This window comes from Chiloscyllium punctatum, chromosome 15 (genome assembly GCF_047496795.1).
Source record: "Chiloscyllium punctatum isolate Juve2018m chromosome 15, sChiPun1.3, whole genome shotgun sequence".
In the NCBI taxonomy this organism is placed as follows: Eukaryota; Metazoa; Chordata; class Chondrichthyes; order Orectolobiformes; family Hemiscylliidae; genus Chiloscyllium; species Chiloscyllium punctatum.
In genome coordinates this window covers 1,950,911-1,978,231 of record NC_092753.1, presented here as the reverse complement: position 1 = coordinate 1,978,231, position 27,321 = coordinate 1,950,911, and the positions used below count along the sequence as shown (strand labels likewise).

The 27,321-nt window shown below is 42.6% G+C and overlaps 1 protein-coding gene across 6 annotated transcripts in view; it reads right to left on the bottom strand.

Moving 5' to 3' along the window:
- Window positions 1-27,321, bottom strand: part of nhsa (Nance-Horan syndrome a (congenital cataracts and dental anomalies)) — a 404,585-nt gene that overhangs the window by 15,839 nt on the left and 361,425 nt on the right. For 5 of the 6 annotated variants that reach the window (XM_072584442.1, XM_072584440.1, XM_072584444.1 and 2 more), the window contains 3 exons: window positions 9,308-9,503; window positions 4,951-5,082; window positions 139-3,198 (listed from right to left, as the gene is read on the bottom strand). In XM_072584442.1, coding sequence (XP_072440543.1) covers window positions 139-3,198; window positions 4,951-5,082; window positions 9,308-9,503 — 3,388 coding nt within the window. The remainder of the gene's footprint in view (window positions 1-138; window positions 3,199-4,950; window positions 5,083-9,307; window positions 9,504-27,321) is intronic. The other variant, XM_072584441.1, reaches the window with a different exon arrangement.

The window sequence follows — 27,321 nt, the reverse complement described above, 5'->3', positions numbered from 1 at the left end:
TTGACCAAAAATATTCTGAAAATAGTCAAGCTTTGTGCTATGAAAGGAAACGTTACTGGAGAAATTAACTTAATGCTACCAAGTACAAAGTTTAACAATCTCAATGTACAACTTGCCAGAAAATAAGGAAATAATTACCCAGGTGGTCTTTGGACTGGCTATCGCTAGGACTCTCAGCCACAGCTTCTGCAGTTCTGCTATGATCAGCAGCACTTTCAGGACAGCCATCTTGTACCCTTTTGGTCTTCTCCTCAGCACTGTCTTTGTCAAGCCTTGGGGCATCTTTTAATTCTGGTTGAAGTATGTCACAGTGTATACTTTCCGGATCACTGACCGAGTCAAAATCAAGTTTCCTCTCCAATTTCTCTGCAGGTGGTGACTCCAGTTCTGCTGCTGATTGAGCTTCTGTAACTCTGTTGCAGGGAGAGTGCACACTGCCAGCTTCCTCTTTACTTCCTGTTTCCTGGGCAAATACCTCAATCTGTAACTCTTTACCAGAATCATGGAAGTTTCGCTCTGTTTCGTGTGGAGAGCCCAGCTTGACCGAATTCTTTTTGTCACCACACTTGCAGCTGTCAGAGACCGTCTGGCAGCTTTCAGTTGCAATCACTTGGTCATCTTCCAGTTCAGCCCTTGGTGGGCACTCGTCTGATACTGTGAGTTGTGTTCGAGACTTTGCTGCGATAGAAGCTAAGGGTAGTGGCGACATACACTCTCTATTCAACTTATTTTCGAGACAAAGTGCAAGCTGACTTTCTAAAGGCAAAATGCTTGGGTTGGCTTCAGTGGGGGATGGTTTTTGTAACGGTTGAGGTGCGCTGGAAATTTCGTTGTACTTGTGTGCTAACGATCGGTTGTAAGTGTACGGTTCAGTTCTGTTTGGTGGTGAGATAGCCTCTGCATAACTTGGGCCTTCTGTTATGTCAGGGACTTCTTGGAATTCCAGTCTGGATTGCTTGGTTTTACTAACAGAGCGAAGCTGAACAGACTGCAGAACTGATGGAGTTATGCCAAGGGAAATAGATGGACTGGTGTTGGTTCTTTCAGATGCCTCTCTCGGTTTGCTCTGATTTGAGATGTGCAATTGGTTTCTGTGAGCAAAAGGTTTGCTTTTAAACAGATTCTGAAGAGCACTTAGGTCAAGGTGTGTTGGAGGTATAGTTGGTAGTTCGAGGTCTTTCTTTGTGGAAGACTGCTGCAGTGAAGACCTTCTCTCTGGAACTTTGGGCTTCCTTTTACCGCTGTTTGGAGACAGGGGACCCGGGAACAGAGGGGTAGGCAAAGTTGAGGTCGGTGTGCCAGACTGGCTCGAGTACCCACTCGACGGCGATGCCAAACTGGCCAACTTATCAGGAGAGGACAGCTTGAACTCACTTTCAACGGAGGGGAGAGATGGAGTGGTAGCTCGGGACTCGGATTGGGATGTCTGTGACTCCGATCCTTCGGGAGACTTTGTGCACTCTATCACGGTCGTACCTGTGGCAGTACTGGAGTTTGATAATGATCTGTAAGGATCATTAGACTTTAAGTCATTTAAGAGCCAGAGACCTGCATAATCTGATTGCACAGCACCTTCATCCTTGAAGGAGGGCATGCCTAAAGGGGTGAGTTGAGGGTCTGATAAATCATTATCATGTGTATATCCAATTTGACTATCCCAAGGACTGTTTGTTTTCATAGGCAGCATGGAGTCTTTGAACTTCTCAGCTGCAAGACTTAGGTCAAGTTGCAAAGATTTCTGTGCATCTCTAGACGATGTTGTCCTCTCCTGTACATTGTTTGTCTTTGGTTCATTTTTCTGATCACTCTCCCTTGTACAAACGTCATTCTTCCTCAACGATGAACTGCGTTTTGGTGGGGCTGGTTTCGCCTTTGGTTTCTTGAGTGCAATACTCTGGCCCCGATGCTTCTGCTTTCTCAACTCTAAAGGATCTGCTTGAGGGAGCTCATTGAGTTCTGAAGTATGTTCTGTACTCTGGATTCCATTGGAGCCTGTGGATGCATAGTTATAAATGTAGTTTCTACTAGTTCTTAAACCACAGTCAAAGTGCATGGAGGTATAATACCCTTCAGTATCCACGGAGAAATGTGAGCCCGAATCAGTTCTGGAAGAGGATGGTCTCTCAACAAAACTGTCACACGTACCCATGCTGGCAAAACTTGGGCATCCCAGGCTATTTGTTCTCGAATGCCTTGGACTGAAATCCCGATTGCAAGATGCATCATGGCAATGGTGTAAATAACTCCATTCAGCGTCACTCGTGTTACTTGTGTTGAGATCTTCCACGACATCTGTCCCCGTGGAAGTGAAAGAGTTTGCCCTGTGGCCTCTGACTTTATCTCCTTGGTACGGGTACTGCTCCAGTAAGAAACCCGCTGAATCATAGTTGGCGTGAGCGGGCGTATTCAAGGATAACTCAGAGTCACAGTGGGAAGATCCAGTCAGGGGCGGTGAAGATGCAGTGTGAATGGTCTCTGATGTCTGGGAGGGGCATGTTGAATTACTCCCACTCCAGTTTCCACTAGATGATTGGTGGTCCTCCTTCTGATCGATTTGACTGCTCAACAGAACCCCTCCACTGGAGATACTGTTGACCGGACTACCAAATGTATCTGAATTTGAAGAGATTTCACTGTTGCCCAAATCGCCCTCTGGCACAAAGTTGGACATCTTTGTTCCCTGAGCTTCGCTCCCCGGACTTTGCTGCGGTTGGACAGTGACTCCCTTTGAATGATGTGTCTGCGAACTCTGAATAAACAAACTCGCTTCGTCCTCTTCCTCCTCTGCCCTTTCTGGGTCGGGCAGGTATTTTTCCGGAGTGCCAGTGATGCTCTCAACGCTGTCGTCCTGGCTTAACTCGTGAGGGAACAGTGACTCTCTAAGGCCTTCGCGGGAAAGGCTGCGGGCACGGGCGTGGTTGTCAATTGGTGCGAGAAACATCGAGCCTGAATCATCGGCCAAGACCGGGATATTCCCAGCGGAATGTGACAGGGAAGATGTGATGCTGTTGCCACGTTGAGTTCGGACCCGCCTCGCTGATGGGGCAGCAATTAGAATATCTTCAGTCTGGCACTCGGAGTCCTTAGTCCCAGAACGACCGCCGGTGGAATGTGCCTCATCCACACGGAGGTCCAACTCTGGGTTAACGTGAACGATCACATTCCTTTCTCGAGCCATGGGAGATCCATCAGAATCTGCTAGCAAAATAAATGAAACATGGAGTCAAGGATTATTCTCCAAAATGACAAGGAAGCTAGTTGAATACACAAAGGCCCTGAATTGACTCAGTACCAGTGGCTTTCTGACAGACAGGGAGGGATGTGGCAGCAATGGAGTAGACTGGGACCTCCTGCAATCAGGTCCCCATTCCAAAGCTCCCCTGGGAGGGAGTGATGAGAGGTGATGGTGTTGGTCCCACGGGGTATGACAAGTGAAAAGCAGAGGGCATTGACAGGATAATATCAACTGTGAGGCTCCCTTTTGTGTCTGTCTCCTCTGACCCCACTGAACACTAGCAAGATGCCAGCAATTCATAGAATCACAGAATCCCTACTGTGTGGAAACAGGCCCTTCGGCCCAACAGGTCCACACTGACCCTCCGAAGTGTAACCCACCCAAATCTATTCCTCTTCCCTATTATCCTATACTTACCCCTCACCTACACATCCCTCAACACTTATGGGAAATTTAGCATGGCCAATTCACCTAACCTGCAGATCTTTGCATTGTGGGAGGAAACTGGAGCACCCGGAGGAAACCCACACAGACAAGGGGAGAATGATCAAACTCCACACAGACATCCGCCCAAGGTGGGAACTGAACCCAAGTCCCTGGCGCTATGAGACAGCAGTGCTAACCACTGAGCCACCGTGCTGCCCATAATTCAGTTTAACAATCTAAGTGGGTGGACTGGACCAGGAGATGAAATATTGCCACAAAGTAAACTCTGTTCTCTAATAAGGTGTGTGAATTTCACATTTAACTGCACTCTGAAATTAGTCCCATTGGCATCACCCTCAGACCCATCCCAAGAGTTGGACTCTTCTACCAACACTGCTGGCATCCTGAACTACCCAGGGCTACAGTAGATACCAACCTGATTGATGCCAACCGGGGCGGGGATCAAGTTCAGCAACTCTCAATGGTAGCTCATGATTCTCACTTTCCCATCATATCAGTGGCAGATTGGGGTCTTAAGGGCAACTTCTGTCATTCATGACTTTTACAACAATCATTACATGGCAAGTAAGCACCAGACCATGAGGTATCTCCTGGAATTCAGAACCATCTCAGAATAAAAAGCATAAATAATAATAGACTGTTTTTTGCTGGAGAAAGGCATCAAATCAACTTTCTGAGTCAGAAGCTTGAGAGCTCAATCCTCCTCCAAAGACCCGGGTACAGAAATTAGGCTGACACTTCACTCAGTGCTGAAGAAGAGTCATACTTGACTGAAAACAATAGCTCTCTTTCTCTGTCTCTACAACTGCTGCCAGACCTGCTGGGCATCTCCACCACTTCTATTTTTCATTTCAGAACATCAGCGCCAGCAGTAATTTGCTTTCATCTGAACCAAGAGAGTTTTGCGTTGCTAGAGGAACTGGTATTGGGACCAGACATCAAACTAACACTGTGTCTGTGCTTCTTCGAAGGCCAGGTGTCCTTTGCAACATTTAGACCTGAACTAACATCATTAAAATATCCAGTGACTGCCACAACTCTGTTTGTGTGATCTTGCTGTGCCATTACAACAATGGCTACACTAAAGACATTATGAGGTCATAAAAGCTGTTGAATGAAATCAAACTTCTCATGAGTGAGAATAATCTGTTCTGATTTAACACCAATTTACCTCCGCCTCTCAGGTTTATTTCAAAGTTATGGGTAGACGTTGCAGAAAAAAAAATATTCCAAACCAGGTTTATGTCAGAGAGGTTTTAAAGTGTTACCTATTTCTTGGTGCACACGCCTGGGGATTCCACTGATAGTTTTTCGTCTCTTTAGCTTCCGTCTTCGGTGCAGCACAGATTGAGGATGAACAAAAGAGTATCTGCCGATGACCTGCCTCTCAAAGCCCACTCCTATAAGTGAGAAAGGAAAAGGAAACTGAGCAAGATTTCAAAAGTATTCTAATTATAGTTAACCTATTTAGTATATGAGTACTAAATCATGTTTAAGCAATCCAGTTAAGTATATACTATACGGAGCATTTTCATAAAAGGATTGAGGGCATTACTCAACATTTTTTCCAAAAACTGGCTCTCAAGCCACAACACTGACCTGCAATTCAGCCATACCAACACTCATGGACACAATGTGTGTTTCTCGTATCTTCTACATTGTAAGCCCTGGCTGTAACAAAGGCAAATATTTTAATGGAAAGACAAAAAACATTCTTGGTCAATTATGTGAAACCTAAGAGTCATTTGAGCATTAATGGTTCATTGAAAAATGCTGTAGTGGTCATTATCTGAAATTTTAGGGTCATCGGCTCCATGGCAGCCATAACTGGACTCCATTCCACCTGGTCTCACAGGTCCTCCCCATCCACCACTGCTCACTGACAGGTTCCTCGCCTTGAGATGGATTCACAGTGGGAAAAAGTCCAGGAAGCACTTGGTTAAACCTCAGGGAGCTAATCTTTAGAAATCACAAAACATCAGTTTACTTGGAAAGGTAAAAAGGTAACAGTGAGCTGATTGATTTTTAGGCCATGTGGAATGGTCAACACAATGTGACCATCAGACTGTGAAAAGGAGAAATTGGCTGAGTTTCCAATATCTGCACTTAGACAAGTGAGCACGTGCCCAGAGGTTAACTAAGGCTGGTGTGAGGTAACAATGCTTCTTCTATTTGAGTAGCCCACAACCATTCCTCGGAGGCTGTGCTCACTTTGAAGAATGGTCATCTGAAGATACCATGGCCAACACTCCAGCACAGGTCACCCACCTCTGATCAAAAAGAGGATGAGTTGATAAGGGGAGCAGAAAGTATTAACATTATGCCAAACGATACTTAGATGTGGGGGCTAAGAAAGGTACACTTCATGGTGAGTGAGATAGGCTTGTGGAACTGAAGTATTTCATAGATCAGATTATACATTAGCAAAATCCACCATTCAATTACATCAGATTCAAAACTGTTTCATATCACAGCACATAATCCATGCCTTCCAGCATTATCCTTAACGTCACAGGTGGAGGATACCAAGAAATACTTTAAACCTAATAAAAAGTAGTATTGTTCCAGTCTGAACTTTGAGCATTGGGAAAGAATAACCAATAAGGGACTAAGTAGCTTCACGAATTGTCTAGATTTTTCAGGTATGTAAAGAAGTGATAATCTCCTCAAGTGCTTTACAAAAAATAATACAGCTCAAAGATGGGGTCCAATTATGGCTACCATGGAGCTGATGACCCTAAAATTTCAGATTATGACCCCTACAGCAGTTTTTAATGAACAATTACTGCTCAAACGATTCTTATTTTACACATAATTGACCAAGAATGCTTTTTGTCTGTCCATTAAAATGTTTGCCTTTGTTACAGCCAGGGCGAACAATGTTGTTTAAACGTTAAATTCCCAGGATTATTACCAAGTTGGAACAGAACACTAAAATCGTTTACAGAAACCCTGTAAAGGAGAGGGCGAAGAAAGGAGAGGACCTCCTGTATGATGAGTGAGAAGACCAATGGTTTCAATCGTCATGTTACCCCTAATTTGAATACAATGGAAAAGTAATTAGTTTATCCTGGTGAAGCACCCTGCTATCACTCACTGACCAGGACCACACAGAAAGAATAGTTAGGTACTGAGGCATGTGGAACTGCATCTCGGAAAGATTCTGTATCTTTCAAAAAGGAGGCAAGTTTTAGAGGCTGGATTCTTCAAAAACAAAACTCACGTGATACACTACATTTATTGAGGTGACTAACACAGGAGGGAAGGGTTTCTTTGCCTGCAAGGTGCAGAAACATCGCAGTTGAATTTGTAAAGAACAGGTTTCTGATTTCAAATTTGAAAATTTTTGAGCTAAAATTGATGACCACTTCTCAAACAGGCACTGGAACAGTCCCCAGAACATTCTCTGTGGAAAAGACCCCAAATATCAGGCAACAGGAAGTCACCTGGAAAATTTGATCGGAACCAGGCTCCTGCAAATTCACATTCTCTGGCACTTCGGGTCATGATTTATACACAGTTTTGCTTTTAGTCACCAGTGGATTAAAAAAATAATGCACCAAATTATTCCTCTGAAGGGAATGGGCAGTTCTGAGAATTAGGGTGTCACTGCAACCTGGAATAATTTATACTGTCATCATAGCCATCTATTGCTTACATTTAAATGGAAGCTGGCATCCTGCTTGCTGTGGATGACATTGCATCAGTTGTCAAACTGTTATTGGTGTTTCCATGGTGTCTGTGCTTGTGACATCACCGAAAGCATTGATGAGGCGAACATAGTGCAAACAATCAGTCAATGATTGCAAATGAAGTAATCGTATTAATAATGAGCCAGTCAGATTGGATACTGCGTAACCTTTAATGACAGCATATCAAACCAAAACATCTTTAAATGTGCAGTGCTTTTTTCTTTATTACTAAACTGGGAATTTGCATGGGCTGTGACCAATCAGGAGGCACACCTTGGAAATTTAGGCACAGAGTTCTACACCTCTGCATTCACACTGGGTAGAAAATCACACAGGGCACACTGACCTTGGCGCTTACTTTTCTGCAGAGCACTGCCAATTTATAAAATCAGACTAATGATCGCAGGTTAGAGTATTATCCTGCAAAGTACCATTTTCTTTTTTTTTCTGTCTTTGCAGGGATTTTCCTCCCTTTCCAAATCCCAACATGTGTTTGCTGGGATATTAAGTCCATATACTTATCCCTCATGGTACCTCTGTCAAGTGACCTTTAATTATAAATGCATCTCAGCATTTTGTGCTGTCAGGCTACGTAACCTCATGACATATCAGCGTTCATACCAATCCTGTTCTTATCTACTAATCAGGAGCAGCAGGAGCCAATGGATACCAATCAGCAACATATTCCAGATTGGCCTGACCACTCCCTAAACCAGGAATGCTGAGGCTAATTGTAGAAATCCTGGGTAAGGAACACCTTACTGAATGGAGGCCTGAAAATAGAACTGTGACTCAGCTACTCTTGAGGCAAACTTGATGAGACACTGTCATGGTCTCCTTACAACAGCAACACTGTTGACAACACAGTATAAGATCCTCTTTAGATTTTTGTAAACCATTGTGTGTCTGAAAATAATTATTTTGCTACAAGTACTTTAAAGTGTAATTCAACCAAATGACTAAAACATTGGTTTGTACTTTAGTATGTTTACATGGGGCCATTAATCTTACTAACTATTATGATGGATTGCTAGTGTGAAAATTCAGCTTTGAACAAACGTTCAGAAAGCTTTGCCTATTCACTAACTTCTCTTTTCAAATTCATACAATCATGACCAAATTTAAATTACTATATAATAGTGGATACAAATTTGAATCTTTGCTATTTTAACATACATTATCAAGTGTATTTAAAGGCATACACACGATAAAAGAAGTGCATAAAGGAACTGGATTTATTAAACCTTAAATCTTTAACAGTATAGTATCATTTAATGTAATATTCACCAATAATAATTGCATATAAAGTGTTATTTATGAACCTAATGCTGCATATTAGATTTTGAACTATGAGAAATGAATGAAACTTTAGAATGACTTGTAATTCTCTATATTCACTCAATAAAATCAAATGTAATCCTGTTAACGGCTACATTATTCTCTACCTAAAGAGGAGAAACCAACTTATGTTTATTTTCCTGATTGTTTCCTAGGAAACACCAGTCTGTGTGCACAGTTTGTTTGTGTACGGATTTATGTTTATATACAAATGGTGCGCTTACATGTGGATGGTGTGTTCACATGTAAATGTTGTGTTCATGTATAAGTGGTATGATTATGTGTGGTTGGTGGGTGTGCATGTGGATGTGTAGGTGGTTTCTTTATGGTTGGTTGGCATGTTTATGTGCGGGTACATGTGTGGTATGTGGTGGACGTGGGCGTTGGATAAGGATATGATCAAGTTCAGGTTCCCACTGTCTATCAGAATGGGGGCATGTAGTCACTATCGAGAATGACCATTTGTACAAAATCATGAGAAGTTTCATATTCCTACAAAATTCCACACAGATGTGAAAGTACATTTTCTGTGCATTTACTCAACCCTGATCCTGCATAGCTTTTTCTCTATCAATACAAAAAGGTGAAACTGTACCGGTCACATTGATGGGAATAACACAGGAGGAAATAGCCTCAGCTTGCTGACGCATCTTCTGTTCTGGAGTAGGAAGAGGTAGATCTTTGCTCCAATTTGTTTGCCTGTCTAGCGTCGTAGGAATGTTCGGTATTGGATTTTTCGGTCTTTGACCTAAATCGATCATATCACTGTCACCATCTGTTGGTGGAACGGACTGTAAAAGAGTAGAATTTGATAATGACTGTATACTCGGATGACAACAGGAATATTACATGAAAGAACCAAGTTATGTTGAACCTTCTCCATGAACATATGCCTGGCAAACCTTTCCTGCTTTTTTACAACCACATGATACATTGAGCAAATCATGCAAACCGCAATATCAACCACAACCACAACCCCTTTGATTTCATTTTCTCCCCTCATCTCTTGAAGGAGCTGACACATTTTATGGACGTGCTTCACAGGTGCTTATGACGCTCTGGTATATTGACTAATTATCTATAGTTCAGAAGTGAATAGAATTGGGGTTCAACAGCGTTTCAATCTGACGGGCATTAATTTGGTTTGGATGCTGACTTCACCGCTCTAACATTGACAAATCTAGCAATGGGTTTTGCTTGATAACAAGTGGGAATCCTGACTGAAGTTTTCTCTCCTTTGTTCAGAAGGTCAAGGTCCACGAATCAAAGCCTTGACAATATCATTGCCTCATGACAGACCTGGGACCTTTCTGGTTTCCTTGGGTCTTTGCTACCTTCATTTACCAGCTGAACCACTGGGGGCAGTATTGCGATGCCAATGACACACATCCATCTGCTCTACTCTCTTTCAGGTTAAAGGGAAAGGTTTACCATTTCTTTATGAAACAGTGCTCCTTTATATTTCAACGAAGCACTTAAATCTAAAACTGAAGAGCACACGTACTTAGTAAATCTATTGAAGGTTAATCAATGAGAAAAGCGATCAAAATGAAAACAAATGATGAAAGAAAAATACTTAGACACTTTTGCTGAAGCGTGCAATTAATATCAACAATACAACACCAACCACTAGATATTGTGATATTATTTGAAGGCTATAATGTAAACAAAGCTATTTTTTGACAATTTTCTTGCTTATTTAAAAAGATTAAGAAAATAAATGATTTCACAATACGTATTTTGAAGCAATATTGGTTAAAATAAATAGGATTTTTCACCCATTAAAACAGATCACAGTAATTTCTTGGAAAGAGGAAGATGTTGCCAAAATGCACGAACTTGCCTTTATCAAGACAAACAGAAGAATGCCAAATTTGAAACAATCACAACAATTTATACAACAGTAGAAAAGTGTGTTATATTGACTGGCAAGTCAATTCTAATTGGCCAAGGTGTTTCCATGGAGAAAGCAATAGGGAACAATAAGCTTCCTCAGCTCTCAGGTAATTCCAAAGATTTTGCAAAATTTGAACAAATTTCTTTTGTTTACATGAAGAGGCTCCATGTGTTCATAGTAAGCATAAATGAATCATCTTACAAGCCCAAGATTTGGTTATTAGTGTGATTATTCAGCACTCAAAATTGGGCAGCAAGTGTGGCTAATTTACAAAATCACATCGGACAGTGGGTAGATAACGTGTTTTGAATGTTATAAATGTGGGTTTGATGACCAATTGAAGGATCATTCTTGCTTATTTGAGCAGCCAACCATCAGGTAAAGCCACTGTATCTGGCATTCCTCAACCGAAATTCACACACAACCTTGTATGACCACGAACCATAGCTACACTAACATCTATTTCAACTGGCGGTCAATCTCTCTGATCCAGATGATTAACAACATCAGATGTGGAGTTTCACTGTTTCAGGTTTAATTCTGGATATTTATTAAAAATTAAAATGAATTATTTTGGAAATTTTATTTATTTCTTCTTGCTCACTTAATTCAATCTTCATTTTGCTCTCTTCAGTTCTCTTTTTGTACCTTAATTGACGTTAATCCATTTACTGTAACTCATGCTTCTTCCTTGGTTCTTGTGTTGTTAATTTCATAAACTTTGATTTATTAAGGAGTTACACCCTTGGCCTGTTCCCTCAAATCCCAGATGTCCTACAGGAGTGTTACAGTAGAGAATAAGCCATCAGTCCAATGTGTCTGCACTAGCTATCCAAGTGACTTACTGCCATTCTCCGGTTCACTGTAACCCTTGTACAGTATTTGTATGTCCTTTTGAATGCCTTGAACGACACTGTCTCCATCACATTCCCAGGGTATGTATTCCAAACCCTAACCATTTGTTTTATGGAAAACATTTTTCTCAAATGCCATTCGCTTCTTTTGCAGATCGCGTTAAATCTGTGCTTTTCTGTTCTTGATCCTTTTGTGAGCAAGAACAATTTCCCCTGATCTACTTGCACCAGCCCTCTCACAACTTTGAAGTCATCTGTCAGACCTCTTCTTAGCCTTCTTCTCTCCAAGAAAAATCTCTACTCATAATTGCAATTTCCCATCTCTTGAACTATTCGTGTAAATCTGTCCTGCAATCTTTCCAATACATTCATACCTTCCTATGGTGTGGCACCCAGAACAGTAGACAATACATCAGCTAACAAGATGTGACTGCAGCATAATGTTCTTGTTCTTGTACTCTATAAACCTTTTAATAAAGCTGAGAATACTGTCTGTTTTATTAATTGCTCACTCCACTTGTCCTGTCACCTTTAATGGTCTGTGCACATATACACCAAGGTCCATCTGCTCTCACCCCCCCTTTAGAATCATACACCTTATTTTATATTGTCCCTGTCCTTCTGTCCAAAATACATGATCTCACTTTTCTCTGTATTGAACCTCATCTACCACCTATCTGCCCAATCCCCCAACTTGTCAATGTCCTTCTGTAATTCTAAACTGTCCTTCTCTCAGTTTGCAATGCTTCCAAGTTTTCTATCATCTGCAAACTTTGAAACTGTCCACGATGCACCAAGATCTAGATTATTATTATACTTCATTAAAACGCAAGTGTCCCAATACTGACCTCTAGGGAATTCCACTAGTTACTTTCCCCCAACCTGAAAAATATCTAATGAATATTACTCTCTGCTTCCTATCACTCATACAATGTTGTATTCATTTTACTACTGTCCCTTTTGTTGAATACGCTATAACTTTTCTCACCGATCTATCACATGGCATTATAATCAAATGTATACCTTATCAATGCGTTACCCTCATTCACCTTTCCTGCTTCTGCTTTCAGAAACTCCAATAAGTTAGTTAAAGGAAAATTTCCCCTTTAGGAATTCATGCTGAATCTTCCTATTCAATCCACCTTTTTCCATGTGACTACTTATAATATTCTGAAGAATTGTTGCTGGAAGCTTCCCACCACTGAAGTTCAACTGAATGGTTTGTAGTTGCCAGGCTTCTCTTTACAAGCCTCTTTGATCATGGCTATGATCTTTGAAATTCCCCAATCTTCTGCAGTCTAGGGAAGATGGGAACATTATGGCCAGAACACCTGCAATTTCTACTCTTACTTCCTTCAATATCTTTGGATCCATCTCATCTAGTTGCAGTGCCTTGTCAACTCGAGTACCATCAGTGTTTCCCAAACTTCTTCTATCTTACTTCTGAACCCGTCTACTGTCTTTCCATATCATCCTGATTCTGGATAGCACCTCCCACTTTGCTAAAAGCAGATACTGAGTATTCATTTACTATATCAGCCATGGTCTCCTGACTCCATGTGTAAATCACCTTGTTGGGCCCTAATCAGGCCTACTCCTCCTTTAACACACTTCCTATGTATACATCTCTAGAAGATGTTGGTATTCCCCATTTCGTTAGCTGCCAGTCTTTTCTCATAATTCCTCTTTGCTTCTCTAATACGCTTTTTCACCTCCCCTCTGAACCTTCTGCATTCATAATTGGTTCTTAATTGTACCTTCCACTGGTCATAGCACACTTTCTGTTTATTATTTTGATTTCCATCTCCTTTGTCATCCAGTGAATTCTAGGTTTGTTTGTTTTACTATTCCCTTTTGACAGAATATACCTTGACTGTACACAAACCATCTTCTCTTTGAAGGTAGCTCATTGCATATTTCTCATTTCTCCTGCCAACTTTTCACTCCAATCTATCCTGCCCAGCTCATTCTTATTCGATTTGATGTTGGTTCTCCACCAGTTGAATTTTCTTAATCTGGATTGACTCCAGTTATTCTCCATCCTCAACATGGTATAATGATCACTGTCTCCTAAATATTGCCCGATAACGTTTGATCCAATTGGATTACACTAAGAAACAGATCCAACAGTGTTTGCATCCTGTCTTGTTGGACTACACACACACTACTGTAGGAAATTCTCCTCAGCCAATCTAGTAACATCTGTCCCTTGCTACCCCTTACACTACCAGTATTCAAGTCTATATTTGGGTAATTGAAGTCTCACATTAAAATAACTCCACGGTGTTGGCATCCCTCTGCAATTTCCCTGCAGATTTGTCCCTCCACACCCCGCCCAGTTGGCAGTGTATACAGAATTTGAGTAATGTAAATGAACCTGGAGAAGTAGGGAGTTCAGAGGCAAGGATAAGGGGCAAGGCTTTCAGGGTCCACCACACTACACCTTCCCAATACTGGCCCATCCAGTAGGTAAAGACTGCCTGACAATGAAGAACTATTCCTTAATCCACAAGAAACCCGACAGGGCTTGCTGGGCAACATTCAGGAGGCACAGGATAGCCAAGCTGCTCCATTTTCATCCCTGATTATTGACAGTCCAGTTGACATCCTAGCCTCAAGTGGCTGTGTTTACCATTCCCATCTCTAACGTAATCATGGGAAGCTTCCTCACCACAAAGTGACTGATGTCTGACATCTCATGTGATTAAGCACCTTGACTGCCAAATCTTGTGTTGTATAGTATTGGATCCAATTCTGCTCCATAAATCTAATGGCAAGCAGGACTAGTTCAGTTTAGGAAACCTGGTCAGCATGGATGAGTTGGGCCGAAGGGCCTGTATCCATGCTATATCATTCTATGGCCAGAGGTGTTGCTCTCCCAAGGGCATTTTCAACAATTCTTTTCAATAATTATTATTTTGTAATGTGTTTTTTTTTCAGTTAAAAAGAAAGCATTCATTGGCTACACAGTGACAATTTTAACAGAAAACTAGTAATATAAATTGCTACATCACTATTATTTAGATAAGTATGCACAAATACAAATATTTATCTTTTGGAGAACTACATTTTAAAATTAATATATGCAATAGTTGTATGTAATTAACCATTTAGAGAACAATTCGATTTTAATTTGTCCCACTCTTTGAATAAACTCTTCATTCTATGAGTTTAGCACTAGCTTAATCTTTAATGTTAAAAATCACACTACACCAGGTTATAGTCCAACAGGTTTAATTGGAAGCACACTAGCTTTCGGAGCGTCGCTCCTTCATCAGGTGATAGTGGAGGACTCAATCCTAACACACAGAATTTATCGCAAAAATTTACAGTGTGATGTAACTGAAATTATACATTGAAAAATTGATTGTCTGTTAAGCCTTTCATCTGTTAGAATACCACGATAGTTTCACTTCTTTCATGTGTAAATCACAAAACCTTTTTTTAAAAAGTTGCATTCTCAGGTTGACTGTTAACAATGGTGATAGCTAGACAATATGTTGAAGGTGTTAGCCCCCTGTGTTCTCTGTCTATGCCATGACGTTTAGATTGATTCTAATCTAAAAGGTGAAACAATGGGGTTTTAATGAATTCACGCAGTTTTTGAGCTCAGAGTTCCACATGAATGCATGCAGTTTTTGAGCAAAGTACAATGTAACCCTGCAAGTACAAATTCACCCCATAAAATATATGTGTGCATGTGGGTATTTGTCTGTGTGTGTGTGTGTGTCTGGGTTGGGGGTTGTGAGTGTGAGAAAGTGTATGTGTGTGTGTATAGTGAGTGCAGAGTATCTTAAGTCTGTGAGGGGGTGCATGTGTGAGTGTGGGAGTGTGTGTGTGTCTGTGAGGGTGTGTGTGGGTGTCTGTGTGCGCGTCTGTGTATATGTGTGTCCGTGTGTATGTGTGTATAGGAGTGCCTGTGTGTGTGTGTGAGTGTGTGTGTGTAGGAGCATCTGTGTGTCTCCAGCTTCTGTCGCGACACCACGGACTTCTTACAGAAACTCAGCACCCACAGACCAGTCGAACCCAAAAAATTCCTCGTCACAATGGAATGTTCCACACTCTACACCAGCATCCCCCACAATGATGGCATCGCGGTAACAGCCTCAGTACTCAACATCAACAACTGCCAGTCTCCAAACACCATCCTACAACTCACCCGCTTTATCCTCGATCACAACGTTTTCACCTTTGACAACCAGTTCTTCATCCAGACACATAGAACAGCCATGGAGACCAAATTTGCACCCCAATATGCCAACAAGTTTATGCACAGATTCGAACAAGACTTCTTCTCTATGCAGGATCTCCAACCAACGTTGTACACCAGGTACACTGACATTTCCTTCCTCTGGACCCATGGTGAGGAGTCACTGATAAAACTACACAGTGACATCAACAAGTTTCATCCCACCATCAAACTCACCATGGACTACTCTCGACTATCTGTCTCATTCTTGGACACATGCGTCTCCATCAAGGATGGACATCTCAGCACCACACTCTACCGCAAACCCACAGACAACCTCACAATGCTACACTTCTCCAGCTTCCACCCAAAACATATTAAAACAGCCATCCCCTGTGGACAAGCCCGACGCGTACACCGGATCTGCTCAGATGATGAGGAACATGACGGACACCTTGAAATACTCAGGGATGCCCTCACAAGAACGGGGTACAATGCCCAACTCATTGACCGCCAGTTCCGACGTGCCACAGCAAGGAACCGTAATGGCTTCCTAATTATCCGCCGACATTTCCGCCACCTCCAAACAGACCCCACCACCAGGGATATATTTCCCTCCCCACCCCTTTCCGCCTTCTGCAAAGACTGCTCCCTCCGCAACTACCTGGTCAGGTCCATGCCCCCAAACAACCCACCCTCCAATCCTGGCACTTTCCCCTGCCACCGCAGGAACTGTAAAACCTGCGCCCACACCTCCTCCCTCACCTCTATCCAAGGCCCTAAAGGAGCCTTCCACATCCATCAAAGTTTCACTTGCACATCCACTGATATCATTTATTGTATCCGTTGCTCCCGATGCGGTCTCCTCTACGTTGGGGAGACTGGGCGCCTCCTAGCAGAGCGCTTTACAGAACATCTCTGGGACACCCGCACCAATCAACCACACTGCCCTGTGGCCCAACATTTCAACTCCCCCTCCCACTCTGCCGAGGACATGGAGGTCCTGGGCCTCCTTCACCGCCGCTCCCTCACCACCAGACGCCTGGAGGAAGAACGCCTCATCTTCCGCCTCGGAACACTTCAACCCCAGGGCATCAATGTGGACTTCAACAGTTTCCTCATTTCCCCTTCCCCCACCTCACCCTAGTTCTAAACTTCCAGCTCAGTAACTGTCCCCATGACTTGTCTGGACTTGTCCTACCTGCCTATTTCCTTTTTCACCTATCCGCTCCACCCTCTCCTCCTTGACCTATCACCTTCATCCCCTCCCCCACTCCCCCATTGTACTCTATGCTACTTTCTCCCCACCCCCACCCTCCTCTAGCTTATCTCTCCACGCTTCAGGCTCACTGGCTTTATTCCTGATGAAGGGCTTTTGCCCGAAATGTCGATTTCGAAGCTACTTGGATGCTGCCTGAACTGCTGTGCTCTTCCAGCACCACTAATCCAGAATGTGCTGTAACCGACAGGGTACCCTTCGTTGTTCAGTATTTCCCAGGAGCTGAAAAACTGTGCCATGTTCTTCGTGACCTGCAACACATTATCAATGAGGATGAGCACCTCGCCAAGACCTTCCCCATACCTCCATTACTTGCCTTTAAACAACTGCCAAACCTCAAACAGATCATTGTTCGTAGCAAGCTGCCCAGCTCTCAGGATAACCCCATACAATCCTGTCACGGTATGTGCTGCAAGACGTGTCAGAGTGTGGACATAGATACCACCATTACGCGTGGGGACACCTCCCACCTTGTATATGGCAGGTACTCATGTGACTCAGCCAACATTGTCTATCTTATACGTTGCAGGCAAGGATGCCCCGAGGCATGGTACATTGGGGAAACCGAGCAAAGGCTACGGCAATGGGTGAATGGGCAACGCACAACAAACAGACAGGAGGGTTCCCTCCCAGCTGCGGAACACTTCAGTGGTCCAGGATATTCAGCCTCGGACCTTCGGGTGATCATCCTCCAAGGCGGATTTCAGGTTAGGTAGCAGCGAAAAGTGGCCGAGCAGAGGCTGATAGCTAAATTCGGTACCCATAGGGAGGGCCTCAACCGGAATCTTGGGTTCATGTCACATTATAGGTGACCACCATTGCACTATACACATACACACACATACTCCTATACACACATACACTCTAACACACACACAGGCACTCCTATACACACACATACAGACGGACACACATATACACAGACACGTACACAGACACACACAGACACCCACAGACACCCTTACAGACACACACCCTTACAGACACACACCCTTACAGACACACACACTCCCATACTCACACATGGACCCCCTCACAGACTTAAGACACTCTACACTCACTACACACACACATACACTTTCTCACACTCACAACCCCCACCCCAGACAGACACACACACAGACAAATACCCACATGCACACATATATTTTGTGGGGTGAATTTGTACTTTCAGGGTTACATTGTACTTTGCTCAAAAACTGCATGCATTCATGTAAATCAATCTAAACGTCATGGCATAGACAGAGAACACAGGGGGCTAACACCTTCAACATATTGTCTAGCTATCACCATTGTTAACAGCTAACCCGAGAATGCAACTTTTTAAAAAAAGGTTTTGTGATTTACACATGAAAGAAGTGAAACTATCGTGGTATTCTAACAGATGAAAGGCTTAACAGACAATCAATTTTTCCATGTATAATTTCAGTTACATCACACTGTAAATTTTTGCTATAAATTCTGTGTGTTAGGATTGAGTCCTCCACTATCACCTGATGAAGGAGCGACGCTCCGAAAGCTAGTGTGCTTCCAATTAAACCTGTTGGACTATAACCTGGTGTTGTGTGATTTTTAACTTTGTACACCCCAGTCCAACACCGGCATCTCCAAATCATTTATCTTTAATGGTTTATTTCAGTTCTTCCTGTGTTTTAAAGTAGGAATGAACAAATCACATACGGTTTGTGAATCAGCTGCATTGATTTGATATGAACAAATCTGAAACTAAATGTCCTGAAGCATTTGTCATTGAAGCTTCTATCTGTGAAGTCTCTCTATACATGTAACAAAAGGTCTCCAGTGCCTATTCTATGGCCTATTCTGAATAGTTATTCTGTTATGAATAGTTTCACAATTCAATTCCATCTCCTGTAAATGGCTGGGTGTTAAGTGCCCATCACACTACTGGAACAAAGCCAGCAAACTCTTGTAGTAACAAAACTGCCTCACAAAAATAAACAGCCTAGTACATTGGTAGATATTTTATGTTCATCCCTGTTAAGTATTCTGACAGCACCTTAGAATTGTAAGAAAATGTTCTTGCATCATGTGCTTCAATGGAGTTAAACTTGTACAGAAAATTACACCGAGGGTCAAACTTTTAATTTCAAGGATCCTCAATGTGATAGAAGCTGGGGTTCAGGAGTGAGCAGTTCTTAATTTGGATCTAAAGGAGCAAAGCACAATTGAAGACATTTTGATCTATTACTGAGAGTAAGCACATATCTTCTGGAAACCAATGCCTGCGGAAAATGGAGAATGAAACCCTTACAGGTAGTTCTCCGATAACACCGTAGTTATGTTCCAGCGAAACCTCACTTAATGGAAAATTGCTTAATCGAAATAATAAGGCCTATGGGTAGCCTGGGTTTAGGGGCAGACCAACAAAAAATATCACTCACGGTCACTCAAAAATCACCCAAACTTCTAAAACAAAGTCTAGCACAGCCTGAATGAAGGTTGAAGTTATAATTGTTAAAGAAACAAAAGTAAATTTAACACAGTACATTGTTTTTAAAAAATGCAAGAAGCTGCTCTCTGCACAGTCTCTATCACAGAAAGCTGCTCTTTTGGCAGCTGTCATTGACCCATGTGCAATACTGCACAAAGACTGGTGCTGACATTGCGCACACACAGAACCGCGCAGAGACTATGGTGCAGACATCAGCACATGTGCAGAACGGCATGAAGACTGGCACCAACATCGCACATGCAGAGAACAGCGCGGACCTTGGCACATGGGCAGAATGAAGTGCACAAACCGATCCCCGCTGGAACCGTGCTATTGCCAATGGAGGTAAGCGTTCTCGAAAATACCGTTCCCTAATTCTTCAGCGATGTTATAGCCAAATCCTGCTGCCAAAATGCACGCTATCCGGGAACTACCTGTACTTCATGTGTGGCACTTTTGATCAGACAGACCCTGCTTCACCACCTTCTCTGCGTGCATCTCTTTAGCAAACCTTCTTCTATTCCTATTGAGCTCTCTTTTGCACAGAACCATTGCAGCAAACCTCTGTCTTTAATGTGAAGACAGCAATCAAATGATGAAAATCCCTTGGTCCCAGCATAACTGATTAGCTCTACAGTGGAGTACCAAGTGATGTTTACTCACATTCCTTCCGCAGTCAGGAGCTTGCCCTTGTGACTAGCATGAGAGCTGTCCAGAATTCATTCTTGACGTAGTGTCATCACTATAGTGACCAGTTTTCCTTCTGTGAAGGCTGCTATTTTCTTCTCTGGCAAAGATCCTTGAGGGGTGCATATTAAGGATGCCGTGGGGAGTAATTAGCTATAGTTTGGGTTTTCAAACACGTTTATCTTCTTTCATAGATGTCTCATTCTCCAATGAGACAAAGAGAGTCTGTTTTGTCAGAAGAAACTATTCTTTCTACAGAGCCTATAAAATAGTAAACACAGTTCCAAATGAAACTAAATACAGGTATCTACAATAGACCCTCTGTTATTTAGGGCTTCCAGTGCTACTTCCTATCTGGATACATTACAATGGGGTATGGTACCTACTCTTCCCAAGACCGCAAGAAACTACAGGAACTTGTGAATACAGCTCAGTCCACCATGCAAACCAGCCTTCCATCCATTAACTCCACCTCTTCTTCCTAGTGCCTCAGGAAAGCAAGCAATATAATCAAAGATCCCGATTTAACCCTGGTTATACTCTCTCCTGCCCTCTTCCCTGGGGGAGAAGATATGAAAGTTAGAATACATGCATGAACAGATTTAAGATCAGCTTCTTCCCTGCTGTTATCCAACTTCTGTATGGACTCGCAAATTTTAATTCTGATCTTTCTCTCTCTCTGCACCTTCTCAGCTACTGGAATACTATCCTGTACTCTGTTCTGTTACCCTAATGCACTTGTACAGTACGATCTGCCTCTAAAGCATATAATACTTCAGGACGTGCGACAGTAATAAATCAAATCAAATCAAATATGTTTAATTTCCTTACATATATCACCAACCAGCACAAGAAGCTTGTTTGAAGATTAAATAAGTGATTATCCATTGGCCTACAGTCATGATCAATCTCTTTAAATCTTATTGACTGGAAGAGGAGAACCCACATCATACCTCCAAAAAAAGACTAAATTTGTTATGAATCAGACCAGCAGTCCCAAAGTATCTTACAGTAGCAATATTTAATTGGTGAGTATCAGTTTCTACACTTGCTGAAAGATAGCCTTTCTGTGAAAAGGTTTGTATTAGATGGCTGAATTGTCCCTTTTTATTGGTGAAGTGTTTTTCAAGCGAGATTCATGGGGTCTGGTCCACTATGTCCTATACTGGCTTTTCTTGTGCAGTCTCCCGCTCTTCAGCTCAGTATTTAGCAACTGGCCCCCTACAATTGTGCAGAGGCGAGGTGGATACTTTACAATGATCATGCAAGTGGCACCATCTGCAGACACCAGCTTCTGTGCACTTCAGGCAGGATAGAGGAACCGCTGTCTCACACACCGGTGCTTTGGTGTTCCCTAAGGAAAGAGCTCTTACTGGCAAGTTAGCTTCTCATAAGACAGAGAACATTACAGCGCAGTACAGGCCCTTCGGCCCTCGATGTTGTGCCGACCTGTGAAACCAATCTGGAGCCCACCTAACCTACAGTATTCCATCATCATGCATTTATTTATCCGATGACCATTTAAAAGCCCTTAAAGATGCGAGTCTACTACTGTTGCAGGTAGGGCATTCCACACCCCCTACTACTCTCTGAGTAAAGAAACTACCTCTGACATCTGTCCTATATCTATCACCTCTCAGTTTAAAGCTATGCCCCCTCGTGCTTGCCATCACCATCCAAGGAAAAAGGCTCTTAATGTCCACCCTATCTAATCGTCTGATCATCTTGTATGTTTCTATTAAATCACCTCTTAATCTCCTTCTCTCTAACGAAAACAGCCTCAAGTCCCTCAGCCTTTCCTCATAAGACCTTCCCTCCATATCAGGCATCATCCTGGTAAATCTCCACTGCACCCTTTCCAATGCTTCCCCATCCTTCCTATAATGCGGTGACCAGAACTGTATACAATACTCCAAGTGCAGTTGCACCAGAGATTTGTACAGCTGCAACATGACCTCATGGCTCCGAAACTCAATCCCTCTACCAATAAAAGCTAACACACCACACATCTTCTTAACAACCTATCAACCTGGGTGGCAACTTCCAGGGATCTATGTACTTGGACACCAAGATCGCTCTGCTCATCTACACTGCCAAGAATCTTACCATTAGCCCATTTCTCTGTATTCCTGCTGCTCCTTCCAAAGTGAATCACCTCACACTTTTCCACATTAAACTCAATTTGCCACCTCTCAGCCCAGCTCTGCAGCTTATCTATGTCCCTCTGTAACCTGCAACGTCCTTCTACACTGTCCACAGCTCTACCGACCTTAGTGTCATCCGCAAATTTACTAACCCATCCTTCTACACCCGTTTGCCAACAGGGACACAGAGATGTTGGTGGAAAGGAGGGCAGTGTTTTTCCCTCTGACTGGTAAAAGAGTACGTGCTGCCAGGATCTTGCCAGCCTGGACCTAAGTGGCAGCCCAGGTCAGTGCAGTGTCCCACATGAAATAACACAAATAGTGTAGGGAGAAGTTAATGATCTTCCATGCTCCACCATCTTCTCCCTGCTACCTCACACTCAGGACACCACTATCACTCATACTCCACCCATGCACATTCCTCTCACTAACTCTCATTATTGCATGTGTCACGTCCATTCAACAGCTCTCACCCACCCCATCTTCCAAGGCTACTGATCCTCCCTTCCCTCTGTTCTTGCTACCCACTGGGGAAACCTCACCACCTGCCTCGCTCCTGCTTCACCACAAAGTGCTCTTGTCATCACACTCAGGCCCTTCCTTTGTCTCATCACAGGAAAAACCAAGTTTACCAGCTCCCAGACTGATCAAACACAGCATTCTGACTTGGCATCGCTGTAATCTGCAAACAGGTTCAACCTCATCCACAGAACTGATCCCAATCAACACCCTGGACTGAAATCCAGATGAGCCCCTTGACTGTGACAGTACTCTCTAACTGACTACAATCCCCTCTGAACCTAGCAAGAAGGTTGTGGAAGCAAACTCACTGAATATATTAGGGAAAGAATCAGACAGACTTCGAGGGGTTAATGGTGTTGATATGGTGTTGCGATAAAAGGGTCAGCCATGATCATGTCAAATAATGGTGGGGGCTTGATGGGCAAATGGCTTTCTGCCAATTCTATTTTCTATGCTGCTATGTCACAACATTCGTTCTGAATACTAGTGAAACTAAAAGAAACTAAACAACGCATGAAAGACTGGCTTAATCATTCTGGTGGAATTCCATCACAGTAGTGATGCCGGCAAATGGTCAGAAAGCCGGTTTCTTGTGTATAATACTCTATTCATCAAGAATTTCCTGTTTCATAGGGTCACATTGTGGCCCTACTTCTTCTTGTCTTCAATAGCATAAAGAAGATCCAGCAAGAAGCTCTGTCTCCTCTTTTGTTTCTTAGCAATGCTCCATTTTTACCACTGAACGCAGAAGGCCAGTTGTTGAAGATTTCAGGTAACAGCGTAAACATGTTAGGATGTTCCCTCCAGCAGCGGGTATTGGTGTAAAGGAAGCATCTTGGCTTGATCTGTAACAAAACAAACACTCTCGACCTCAAAAATCAGATGTTGGTGCAGATAGAGAAATTGAAAGCGAGAAGATTGAGATCTTCTAAACGTTTACTGAACTATTTGAGTTCTTTAGAAATATGCAATGACCATGGTAATCATGAATAAGTGAGTTGAGAATTCCAAGCAGAAAAGCGGAGTAATGGTCTTCTTTGAAGTTTGTAAAATAACTCAATGGATATAGATACAAAATGAAACCAACAATGTCAGTTTGAGAGAAGAGGCGGTGAAATTTAAACACCGACTGTCTGAATTTGCAAGAGCAATTATTATACATACACAACCTGCTGCTTCTTTTAATCCAGAATGTACCATTACTGACCAAAACAAAATGGATAGCTTTAGAAGTACTGTCTGTGAGACATTATGCCTCCAGTGACATGCCTGCCATTAAAACCAAAAGAGGTCAAAGGTGTCAAATTGGGAATTTGCATGAAACTGGAATTGGACCAATGATCGTTCTGAGGCATGTCCACCTTTAATGCATAAATAAATTTTAAGAAGATGAAGCAACGCCATAGCACAACCCATTTCTATTAGTAAGAATTAGATTAAGTGGCTGAGTGGGAAATGGGTGGGTCTGAGGCACATTCCCAAGTAACATCCACCTACTCCAGTCCGGCCACAGGTGAGTAAAATTGTGCTAGGTGTAAGAACACCCAACATGAGTATTTCCATAATATTACCTTTGTAAAATGTTACAGCACAAACAAAGACTGCTCAAACCATCATGCCAGCATTTAAAAGACAAGGAAGAGCTCATTAGAATCCCGACTGTGCAGAAAGATACCGTTCGGCTCATCTAGTTGCACCGACCCAAAGAGCACCCAACCCTAACACCATAAACTCACATTTCCTATGGCCAATCCACTTGCCTGCACAACTCTGACACTATGGGCAATTTAGCACAGCCAATCCACCTAACCTGCATATCACTGGACTGTGGGAGGAAACCGGAGCACCTACATTGGAAGAACATGCAAACTCCACACATACAGGGCGTTCCTGAGCTTAGGCAACTCAAGTCACGTCTACCCTTGGTGGACTGATGCAGCATGTGCTTGAGGCCAGATTGGAGGAGTGTAGAGAACTAGTGTCTGTTCTCTTTCCACTGCCAGTCACTTGCTAGCACAGGTCTTGGGATCTGAAGCATCCCGACAGAAGCTGCATACTCCTGCTGATGAAGTTTATTGGGCTGTTCCTCTTTGCAATATGTATATATGAACACTCACACCTGCTTTGGTTCCAAACAGGAAAAGAAGCGTGGTGCACCCTTTTGCAAAGCACATGGAGCAACACGTGACATGTTACATATGGACTGCCCATATGTCCAAATTCTGTGTCTTACAATCTTATTCTCCACAACCACCCGATGAATGAGCAGTGCTCTGAAAGCTAGTGCTTCCAAATAAACCTGTGATTTTAACTTGTACATATGAACTGTACATCATTACAAGGAAATGTTGAAAACCCCTAAAGTTTACAGCAAGAGTTGTAACATTATTATTTGGGGAAAGAAAACTGGGGAGCAAAAGCAGCACTTAACCCCACCCCCCCCCCACCCCCTACTTAAATATGGTAGTTTCAGATCTCACTTATATGCAGGCATCAAGAGCAGCACATGTTGCTGAATACCCATGACATCTGTTCAGCTTTGGTTATTGGCTGATGTGCTGCAGGGGAGTCATATTTCCTTTTATCCCTTTTCTGGGAGCAGCCTTCCAGCAGCTGTTCTTGGCAGTTATCGGTGATGTTTTTAAATGCCAATATTACGCATTGTGGAGCTCTGTTGAATATCACCACCACTGACTTCTTACTGATATGGCAATATCTTCTGCTGTAGTCCCAACACTGGCGTCCCAACACTGTGGCAGGTGACTGCACTATTGAAGGCCGCTCCAAAAGGATGCACGTTTGGACTGCTAAAACTCATTCCCCAAAATAATGAAGCTTAGTTCTGTCTTTCTCTTGATATATCTCAACATCAGTGTAGCATTCATCAAGAAGAAAAATAATGTAATATAATGCTTCACCAGTATTCCCACACATCTGTATGTATGGCAACTGTCAAAGTGGAGCGCATAACTTGCCAAGCCACAAGGGCGATGATTGCTGACTGTCTCTTGACGCTTTATTATTGATATCAGTGTGATTGAGCTCTTACACTGCACTAGTGACACAATTGTGAGTAAGGCTGTCCTGTAATCTGACTGACACAATTAGGATGTTCCTAAGATACCTTCAGAAGCTGATAATATTGAATTATTTGTCACTTTGCAGCCTTGGTGTCTGGGAAGATATAAAACTCTATCCTGGTGGTTCCATGTGGGTGGGCTTGGGGACTGTAGTGATGTGGTAGCAAATTGTAATTCCCTTACTTCAGTTGAACAATCAATTAGGCAGAAAACATGGTATGAATCTGGGCACGATGTGAATTAAAATGTCTAGTTCCACATTGCTTTTCCGAGCTGAATTAACGAGAGGAGATACAGAGCACCAACACAACATACTCCGAGACTACAATGTAGCAGAGAACCTCCGTAGAGATCACAGTCTCAGTATTAGACTGTATGGTCCCATATTAGAGCACACAGTGCTGGCATTAGACTGTATGGTCCAGTATTCAATCACACAGTCTCAGTAATAGACTACATGGTCCCAGTACTGGATTACACTGTCTCGGTACTAGACTACATGGTCCCAGTATTAGATCACACAGCATCAGTATTTAACAGCATGGTCCCAGTGTAAGATCTCACAGTGTCAGTAATAGACTACATAGTCCCAGTATTAGATCATACAGTGAGAGTATTAGACTGCATGGTCCCAGTATTAGATCAGATAGTGTCAGTAATAGACTGCATGGTCCCAGTATTAGATCACACAGTCACAGATTTAGACTGCATGGTCACAGTATTAGATCAGATAGCCTCAGTAATAGACTATATGGTCCCAGTATTATTTCAGATAGTCTCAGTAATAGATGGCATGGTCCCAGTACTGGATCACACAGTCTTAGTACTAGACTGCGTGGTTCCAGTATTAGATACACAGTATCGATATTAAACAGCATGGTCCCAGTAAGATCTCACAGTCTCAGTAATAGACTGCATGGTCTCAGTATTAGATCACACAGTCTCAGCATCAGACTGCACAATCCAGTATTAGATCACACCACCTCAATATTAGACTGCATGGTCCCCGTGTCAAATCACAGTGTCCATATTAGACTGCATGGTTCCAGTATTAGATCACACAGTGTCTGTATTAGACTGCATGGTCCTTGTATTAAATCACACAGTGTCTGTATTAGATTTCATTGTTCCAGTATTAGATCACACAGTGAGTATTAGGCTGCATTGTCCCATTATTAGATCTCACAGTTGCAGTATTTGACTGCATGGTCCCAGTTTTAGGTCATACAGTGAGAGTATTAGACTGCGTGGTCCCAGTATTAGATCACACAGTTCCAGTAATAGACTGCATGGTCTCAGTATTAGATCACACAGTTCCAGTAATAGACTGCATGGTCTCAGTATTAGATCACACAGTTCCAGTAATAGACTGCATGGTCTCAGTATTAGATCACACAGTTCCAGTAATAGACTGCATGGTCTCAGTATTAGATCACACAGTCCCAATATTAGATTTCATGGTCCCAGTATTAGACTGCATGGTCCTAGTAATAGATCACACAGTC